Raw genomic sequence first — 9,493 nt, 5'->3', positions numbered from 1 at the left:
GGAGGGGGGGGTCTAAAAGTTGTGGCGGTGGAGATGGCAATGGAAGAGGTGGGGGTGGTGGCGGTATGTAGGGAGGGGGAATGCCTGGAGGTAATTCAATTTCTTTTGACCACTTTTTCTTCCTCTCGATATTGAGAGCAAATAATTTTGCCCTTGTCTCTCCTCTTATCCAGAGGGCTGCATATTCACTTTCTTCTAGATTAAAGGGTTCTTTTGAATTAACGTAAATATTTAAGGCCTGACAGATCCAATCCTCAAAAGACCCAAATACCGGCCAATATAACTGATCCCCTCTTATTTGTTTTCCCCCCCAAACTTCCATGCAGTAATGAGCCATTTTTACTTTATCTTTTTCCTTCCTAGAAGGAAAGGCATTCCAATATTTAATCATTAAGCCTAATGGACTATCCTCTGGAATATAGGGAAGTTTTACAGGGATTCCCCCACCCATGGGTTCAGCAGGCTTGCTTTTCCTCTGACCCATCTTCTGGAGTGCCTTCTAAGACACACACACACTTGCTTCCCTCAGTTCGTGGCCCAGTCCATCGCCGGATATGGGAACCGCACTACTATGAGGTCTGCACTTGCTTGGGGAGTCCGAGCTTCTGGCTCCCTCTCATATGAGGGCTTCTGGGTCTCTGACCACTCTGCTTGTCAGAGAGCCGAGTCCTCGAAAGCCGGATAGCGTAATGAAATCTTCCTCTATGAAGGCGGGACGGCTCACAGGCGGCTTTATTTCCAGAAGGGTTTATTGAGGAACAGCAATTCAGGGAGCGAAGGGAAAACAACCTCTCCGGGAGGGAGCTCGCTCTGAGAGCCTCGAACAGGGGGCGGAATCGGGATTATAACTGGGACAAGAGAGGGAGGGTCCAGGCATGAAGCGTTCAGTGAGGGAAGGCTTCGGGGGCAGAGTCAGGGTCGAGTGGCAGGGTTATAACCAATGAGGGTAAGGGGAAGGAGCGGCTTCAGGGAAGGAACCAATGGAGGTATAAAGAACAAAGAATTTTCTAGCACCAAGGGATGACAGACATACTGATTGATAACAGGGGAGGCGGGGAACTACACACCTGTCACCTCCCAGGGTAATTCGGGGGGACAGTTTCCCAAGTCCCCTCCCACATCTCCCCCGTTCTTGTTAATTAAATAAATATTTGCCAAAGTCTTGGTAAGCGTCTTTTTGAAGATGGTTAAGGCAACTGAAATGAGAAGGATAATTATGAAAATCCAAAAGAGTCCTTTTAAAATGGAGGCTGCCCACCCGGGAATGTCCCACTGCATCAATAGTTTGTGGACGGGGTCCACAGCCGAAGTTTCCGTTTTGATGTCCTGTACTTCGGTCCGGATCCGCTGGATGTTGGCTTGGATGGAAGTGCTCCGTGATGTTAAATTGAAGCAACACAATCCTTCGAAGTCCTCGCAGCTGTGGCCATGGGCGAGCAGCAGGAAATCAATAGCCGCTCTGTTTTGTAATGTGGCTTGCCTGGTGGTTTGCTGGTCTGCCAGAAGATCGGAGAGGGCGGCAGACGAGGCGTTGGCATGCTTACTTATCCAACACTCCAGGTGAGAAAGCTCACCGAGGGCCTTAGCTGCTGCATACCATGGTAAAAAGATGGATACAGCGACCCTCTTTGTTTTTCCCCAATCGTAAATTTCGGAGTCACAATTTTCGTCGAATTGAGCATATGATCTTTTGGTGCGTGCCAATTGTCTTTCTTTTTTCCAATCTAGAATTTGAGTTCTGTTTGGAGTGAGGGTAGCAAGCTTACCAAGGCTGCATGGGCCTCCCTGGAGCCGAGATGGAATTCCCGACCATACTCTGTCTCCACAGATAAGAAACATCCCCCTGGGCAATGTCTTGGGATGAGTGGATGAAACTGAAATCACCTGGCTAGTATAATTGCACCAGGTTTGGCTGTTATATTTTTTACTGATAGGTGTTACATCTTTCCGGTATGTGTTTTTGGCCAAGTCAATTCCGTGCCAATTTTGACTTGGCCTCCTATAATAGAATTTGACACAATATCTAGCTGTGGAGGACCCCAGTAAGTCCAATTCTTGGGGTTCCTCTTTGCTGTTGGGCAAAATTTTGGTCCACTCATCCCAAGTATCGACCGGGTTAGGCCTCCTACCCGTGGTTCGGAGCAGGTCGGAATTGGATACCGGCCAATCATCAGCTACCAAGGGGACCCCTACCAGGCAAGTGGACAGGGGATTGTCCACGTTGCCCATGGCCAGACATAGGTTATCCTGCTGCAAGGACTTTGCCAGCGTGATCCAGACATTTTCTTTCGGCTGTGGTACCACCCAGCCATCTGCTACATGCAGCCACAGGAGGATGGAAAGCGTGGCTGCAACCAGCTGGGCGCAGTGGGACATCTTCTGTTGTTTCTTTTGGGTGAATGATGTTCTGGCAGCCATCCTAGTACTAAAATTAAACAAAACAATATTACCAACATACATTTGGTTCCCTCCCCTCCCCCAGCTCCCCCTTTTGGGTTAAAATAAAAATAAATTTCAGGACGGAGGGGTAAAGGGATGACGGGTTAGGTATGAGGGTAGAGGGAACGGCACAGGAGGGGATGGGGTGGCGGAAGTTGTTAAGTCTTGCAGAGGTAGGTATGTCCTTGTGATGAGGACCCGGGAGACGATGTTGGGTGGTCTTCCGGTCCTCTTCTTTTTTCTCCGTCGCCACGCCACTGCATTATCTGGTGGTGATTGTGATGGGGTCGCTGGGTTGCTCCTCGCTGGGGGGTCCGTGGTAGTGCTCTCCAGGTACGGTTTGACGTATTTTCCAGGAATCCATTTGGGACCCTGGGCTGTGGAAACACAAGCGTACCCTCTCCCCCACGTTATCAGAGGGTACGGCCCTGAGATGATTTTTGATTCTGGGTCTCTGATGAGGACTGGCGGACGCTCTTTCAAAACTGCCCTGGTGTTATTGCAAAAGTGTCTGAGTGCAGGGGGATTCGGCTCCCGGTCAGAACAATTTAAGAAATTAAGAACATAAAGTGCCTTGCATAATCTTTCAACTGGTGTCATGGCCAGAGCCGAATCGTGTTGTTGTTCTAGCAGCCTTTTTAACTCTTTGTGGGAGCGTTCCACTATTGCCTGTCCTGTGGGGTTATGGGGAATGCCGGTGGAATGGGCAATTCCCCATTGTTGTAGAAATTGTGCGAATCTTGTCGAGGTGAATCCAGGCCCATTGTCCGTTTTGATGGCTTTTGGGACTCCTAATGTGGCAAATGCCATGAATAGATGTTTGATGATATCTTTTGTTTTCTCACCAGTGTGGAGTGACGCGAACACGGCCCCAGAAAATGTGTCTATGGACACATGCAGGTATTTCAGGCGGCCAAAAGGATTATAGTGAGTGATGTCTGTTTGCCACAGCTCCAATGCTGCCAACCCTCGGGGGTTTATCCCTGTTGGCAGCGGTGGAAGGGCGAAGGACTGACAGCTTGGGCATGTGGCTAGTATGGCTTTGGCTTGTTCTTTTGATATTTTAAATTGTCGGGCAAGGGCAGGTGCATTTTGATGGAAAAACGCATGGCTGAGCCTTGCCTGTGCAAAAATGTCTGGTAAGGTTAATGAAAGTGCAGGTGCAGAGTAATGAGATGTCATTGCAAGGAGGTCGGCCATCCGGTTCCCCTCTGCAATAGCTCCTGGCAGGTCTGTGTGAGCCCGGACGTGCATAATATAATAGAGTTGCTCTCGGTGGGAGATCAGCCAGATTAATTCCGTGAGCAAATCGAATAACTGTTTGTTTTGAACTTCTTTGAGCAGGGCGTGTTCTGCCCGTTCTGCTACCCCGGCAACATAAGCCGAATCTGTTACCAGATTGAAAGGTTGCTGAAATTTTTTGAATGCTCTCACGACCGCAGCAAGTTCTGCGATCTGGGGGGAACCCTCAACCAGTTGGATGTCAGACTCCCACTTCTGACTCTCCGGGTCCTTCCAAGTGATCACCGATTTGTGGGATTTTCCCGACCCATCGGTGAACACCGTGAGAGCACCTTTAATAGGTGTTTTATTTTTGAATGACTTTGGGGCCAAATATAACGTGTCTTTGAATATTTTATGTTTAGGGTAATGAATGGAAATCTGTCCAGGGTAACTGTCTAAAGCAATTTGCAAACTTTCGTTTGTCTGAAGCAGGGATTCCAATTGTTCTAAATTAAGAGGTAGGTAAATGCACGCCGGGTCACACCCTGCGAGGGTCCGGAGGCGTTGTCTGGCCTTTATTATTATCCTAGCTATTAACTCTGCAGGAGTTGAAATAGTTTTCGCTGGTTGGTGCGGGAGAAACAGCCACTCAATGATAAGGAGTGGGTCCTTCCGCCCAGCGTCCCATTGAAAAAGCAGACCATGGAAGTTTGGGCACTTACCCAGGATGGCAAGGGTGACGGGAAGGAGCCGATCCACACGGTGGGCCTGACGGGATCGTATGGCCTCAGCGACTCTCTCCAGGGCTCCTTTGGCAGCAGGTGTTAGCTCGCGAGGGGAAGCTAGGTCGCCATCTCCTCGTAGCAGGTTGAAGAGCGGCGCCAGCTCCTCCGTGGTGAGTCCCAGGAGAGGTCGGATCCACGTGATGGTACCGCAGATCTGCTGGAGATCTCGCAGGGTCCGTGGGTCGTCTTTGACGGTGACAGATTGGGGCGCGACAGTCCTTCCCGTAATGTGAAAGCCCAAATACTTCCATGGCGCTGACAGCTGGATCTTTTCTTCGGCAATTTCAAACCCTGCAGCTTTAATGGCTTTAACAGTTTTGGAAAGTGTGATCTGCAGATAAGCTTGTGTTTCAGCGCAGATCAAGACATCATCCATATAATGCAGGATGATTGCTTCAGGGAACAGCTTTCTGATCGGCGAAAGCACCTGGGCCACAAAAGTTTGGCAGAGCACTGGAGAATTTTTCATTCCCTGGGGCAAAGTGGCCCATTGGTACCTCTTATAAGGCTCCGCCCTATTGATGGAAGGGACAGAGAACGCGAATCTGGGGGCATCTCCGGGATACAATGGGATGTTGAAAAAGCAGTCCTTGATGTCAATGACTGCGAGCTGCCAATCCCGGGGAAGCATGGAGGGTGAGGGAAGGCCAGGCTGCAGGGGGCCCATGTCCTCGATTACCTCATTGACCCTGCGCAGGTCTTGGAGCAGGCGCCATTTGTCTTTGCCAGGTTTTTTAATAACAAAGACAGGAGTGTTCCAGGGGCTGGTGGAGGGTATTAAATGCCCCAGGCGAACCTGCTCCTCTACTAATTCATGGAGCGCTTTTAATTTCTCCTCCACAAGGGGCCACTGGTCCACCCACACTGGAACATCGGTCTTCCAATTCAGCGGTGGGGAGGTGCGCTCTGCAGTGGCCCATACTAAAAATCCCATGCAGGGCTAGGGATATCGAGGCGGGCACCCCATTGGGACAAAACGTCCCTGCCTAATAACATGATGTTAGATGAAACAACAAAAGGCCGAATGGTGGCAACCTGTCCCTCAGGGCCCTCCACACTTACCAGGTGTTTGCTGCGCATGGAGTTGACAGCTCCTCCCACTCCGGAGATTGTGCCACAAGGAGGCACCAACTCCCAGTCGCGGGGCCACTTTGACCGGGGTATGATGGTGACGTCTGCCCCGGTGTCTGCCATCAGGTCCAGTTTGATGGACTTTCCCTGAAGCGATAAAACAGTCTCAATCATTGGTCTGGATTTGCAAACATTTTGTGTGAGGAAGACAAAATTGTCTTCCCCGGAGTCATGTCCAGCGAAATAGTCCTGTGCTGGTGGATCGGTGAGGTCGGCCACGTCGAGGAGGTACATGGCAGCGAAGGGGAGCCCCTTGGTGATGGTGCAAGGTGGTTGATGGCAGACGACTGAGACGGTGACCTCGGACCCCGGCTGAAAACACACCACTTCAGGAACGACGGTAACACGGTCTGGTGTGAGCCTGCAATCTCCGAGTATTAACACTGTTACCTCACAATTACGGTAAGGGGGTTCCAGGAACCCAGCGGGAACTCTCACCAGGTCCTCATCCTGGAGAGTCACAGTGATGGAGCTTTTGAGGACCCGGTGAGTGTCTGAATTTAAGTTGCGGGTTCTACGGAAGAGGCGGAGCCCGTCGTCGTGGCTCCGCCAACCCTCCGGAACTGTCCGCTGGGCCACCGGTCCTCCCGGATGGTGGGGAGGCCTGGGCGCTGTGAGGGGCCACTTGTTGTCCTTGCGCGGCCCCTCCCCGCGCTCCGCGACCCGTTTCCCGCCTGCTGATGGTAGGGCATCGGGTTCCTGGGTATTGGTCTTGGGGAGGGTGTGTACGAGTAGTGTGGTTGCTCCGGGGGCCAGTATGGGCAGTTGGCTTGTATGTGGCCCATCTGGCCACACCCGAAGCACCGGATGGTGTTCATCGTCAACATCGCCTCCCCAATCCCCTTACTTACTGCAAGGGCGACAGTGGTCTCGGTGGAGGCGGCTTTCGTGCAGGCCTCCACCATCTGTGCGATGGTGGGTTCGGGGTCCTGAGGTAAAGTCCTTAATATCTTCTTTGTCTCGGCTGTCGCGTTGGTCATGGCCATCTTTCTCAGGAGCTCTTCCCTCGCTGCAGGATGGTCTATCTGTCGGTCGATGGCCTCCCTCAGCCGGTCCACGAATTTTATGAAAGATTCCTCTGGGCCCTGGGTAATAGCTGAAAAGTTCTGGAGCGGGGTTTTCCCATCGGGGATTTTTAACAGTGCCGCTCGGCCAGCCTCCTTGATGTCATCTAGGACCTCCGTGGGTAACAGTATTTGGTCCTCTGGCTGGCTGAACTCCCCCTCCCCTGCCAGGGCTTCTATGGCTTCCTCTCCCTCTCCAATTGCCTCTGCTAAATTGTGTTTTTTCAGAAGAGGCTTGAGGAGCTTTCTCCATTGAATGTCCCACAATAAAAGCTCGGTGGGAGTGAGCAGGGACTTGGCAATATATTTAACGTCATGCTGGACCAATGTATGGCCCGAGAAAGTGAGGTCCAATACATTCTTAAAGAAAGGAGAGTCTCGACCATAGTCTTTGGCAGCCTTCCTCAGTTCTTTAATCTCCACATATGGGAGTTGCTCCCAGTGTGGCCGCTGCCCCCTGGTCCTCACCACAGGTGCTGCGAACGGCCCCAGATCTTTTGCGAATTCCAAATCCCCATCCTTAATTGCCTCTGCCCTGATCCGGGCCCACCCACCTCCCGGCCTAGGTGTGGGCCGGGGGCTGTCGCTGTCCCCATCCTCATCGGAGGATGAGGCAGGACGGGCAAGGGCTCGGACCTTCCCCTTGGCCGGTGGGCTTCGGTGGCATGAAGCCCGGCAGGCCAAGATGGCCTGCTTCCGGCCAGGCCGACTTCCGGTTCCGGTGGCGTGGGAACCAGAAGAGGCCTGAGGGGAGGCGTAGCCAGGCTCACCCACCGGGGCGTGGCCTTCCGGCAGGGGGTTCCCTCCCACAGGGGCGTGGCCTTCCTGCAGGCCGGTCCCTCCCACCGGGGCGTGGCCTTCCTGCAGGCCGGTCCCTCCCACCGGGGCGTGGCCTTCCTGCAGGCCGGTCCCTCCCACCGGGGCGTGGCCTTCCTGCAGGCCGGTCCCTCCCACCGGGGGCCCACCCAGGGGTGTGGCCATGGGGGCTGGAGGGGCGGGTCCCGACGACGTAACAATCGACGCGGTGGTAGGGGCGGGACCCGACGCAGGGGCGGCACTCGACGGAGGTGGAGCCTGAGGGGGACTGGCAGGGGCCCGAAGGGAGTGAGGAGGTGGAGAGGAGGCGCCATTTTGTCCCTCGGTGGCGGGCTGCTCGGCCATGTGGCCGGCGCCATTTTGTGAGGTGTGGTGACAGAGATCAGGAATCGAATAACATGGTTTTAAACTGGGTACAGGGGTTTGAGGGCTTTGGGGAGAGGAAAGAGTCGCACTGGGATGGCCAGTCCCAGGACGAGGAGAGGACAGAGTGGGGCGGGGAGCAGCAGGGAGACGGTAGCAGCCCTGTGCCTGGTTATGGCAGGATCTGCTGCCCGACCCACCCTTAGGGGAAACCGGGTTAGGAGTGGGGGGGGCGGAATGAGGGTTAGGAGAACCGGGGACCCAACTCTCACCCTTTTGTTTAAATAAAGTGTAAATAGAATGAAAAAGTGGAAAAAAATGCCCCACAGAAAAATTCCCCTTTACTTGTAATGCGTATAACAGTTTCCCAATATTTCCCCAGAAAATAAGAGAAGAAAAATCATCCCTGGAGGTGTCAGGGAAGTTATCGAAAATAAGATTAACAAAAGCCTTAAGGTCCCTCTTTTTAAAAGAAATGTTCCCCAAAACAAGGGAGGATTTAACGTGGAGGTAAAAATCCCGCCGGGCAGGAGACAAGCGGTTGCCCATTCTCACTGCAGAAAAAAGGGAAATCCCCAAAGAGACAAAGAGAGAAACGAAAAGGAAAAGAGACAGGGTCGGGTGCCAGACAGGGCACCAGGAACTCACCACAAAAAGACCGCTGTCAAAACGAAAAAGCCTCTGAGGGGGAGAGGAAGCGCTGCAGGTCTCGTCCCGTTCGGAGTCTGCTCCCAAACTCGAAGTCGAACCAGGACGAGGTGTCTGCAGCCCGCGAGGTAGGCGATCTTCTTCAACGAAGAGCAGCCGCTCGTGGAACTGGCGGCGAACGGCGCTTTTCGTCCTCGGGCAGCCGGATCACAGAGCCGAGGCAGCCGAGGAGACGCTCTGCGGCTGACTCCTGAGAGGGGTCAGTCTGTTCGGGCGCCAGTTGAGGGCTTCTGGGTCTCTGACCACTCTGCTTGTCAGAGAGCCGAGTCCTCGAAAGCCGGATAGCGTAATGAAATCTTCCTCTATGAAGGCGGGACGGCTCACAGGCGGCTTTATTTCCAGAAGGGTTTATTGAGGAACAGCAATTCAGGGAGCGAAGGGAAAACAACCACTCCGGGAGGGAGCTCGCTCTGAGAGCCTCGAACAGGGGGCGGAATCGGGATTATAACTGGGACAAGAGAGGGAGGGTCCAGGCATGAAGCGTTCAGTGAGGGAAGGCTTCGGGGGCAGAGTCAGGGTCGAGTGGCAGGGTTATAACCAATGAGGGTAAGGGGAAGGAGCGGCTTCAGGGAAGGAACCAATGGAGGTATAAAGAACAAAGAATTTTCTAGCACCAAGGGATGACAGACATACTGATTGATAACAGGGGAGGCGGGGAACTACACACCTGTCACCTCCCAGGGTAATTCGGGGGGACAGTTTCCCAAGTCCCCTCCCACACTCATACACCACACTCGTCACACTCCAGGATCCCCGACCCCCGATTGAGCAGTCCCGTTCTCCCAGAACAGGCCTCCTCCGGACACCAGGTCCTTCGGAAAATACTTACACCATCCGGTGTCTTTGCCTGGGGCTTCGTGCACAAAGAGTAAGGGGGTTGCCGGCAGTTCTTTGCTTGCTATCGGATTTTAGGTTCGTCGGTCGGAGTCCGGGGAGGAGTGTCCCCGTTAGGCCACTGTTAAA

General features: G+C 53.3%; 2 protein-coding genes across 2 annotated transcripts; both read right to left on the bottom strand.

Moving 5' to 3' along the window:
• Window positions 1-642: 642 nt before the first annotated feature.
• Window positions 643-8,708, bottom strand: LOC144245907 (uncharacterized). The gene is made up of 2 exons (XM_085571109.1): window positions 8,471-8,708; window positions 643-2,425 (listed from the first exon to the last, which is right to left on the bottom strand). The coding sequence occupies exon 2, from the start codon at window positions 2,416-2,418 to the stop codon at window positions 1,060-1,062; it is 1,359 nt and encodes a 452-aa protein (XP_085427235.1). The 5' UTR covers window positions 2,419-2,425; window positions 8,471-8,708; the 3' UTR covers window positions 643-1,059.
• On the bottom strand, window positions 5,686-8,471 carry LOC146763108 (uncharacterized). The gene is made up of 2 exons (XM_085571108.1): window positions 6,431-8,471; window positions 5,686-5,947 (listed from the first exon to the last, which is right to left on the bottom strand). The coding sequence occupies exons 1-2, from the start codon at window positions 8,369-8,371 to the stop codon at window positions 5,690-5,692; spliced, it is 2,199 nt and encodes a 732-aa protein (XP_085427234.1). The 5' UTR covers window positions 8,372-8,471; the 3' UTR covers window positions 5,686-5,689.
• Window positions 8,709-9,493: the final 785 nt, after the last annotated feature.

This window comes from Lonchura striata, chromosome W (genome assembly GCF_050655825.1).
Source record: "Lonchura striata isolate lonStrDom1 chromosome W, ASM5065582v1, whole genome shotgun sequence".
NCBI classification, from domain to species: Eukaryota; Metazoa; Chordata; class Aves; order Passeriformes; family Estrildidae; genus Lonchura; species Lonchura striata.
The sequence above is the reverse complement of the archived record's forward strand: the minus strand, read 5'-3'. Positions and strand labels throughout refer to the sequence as shown.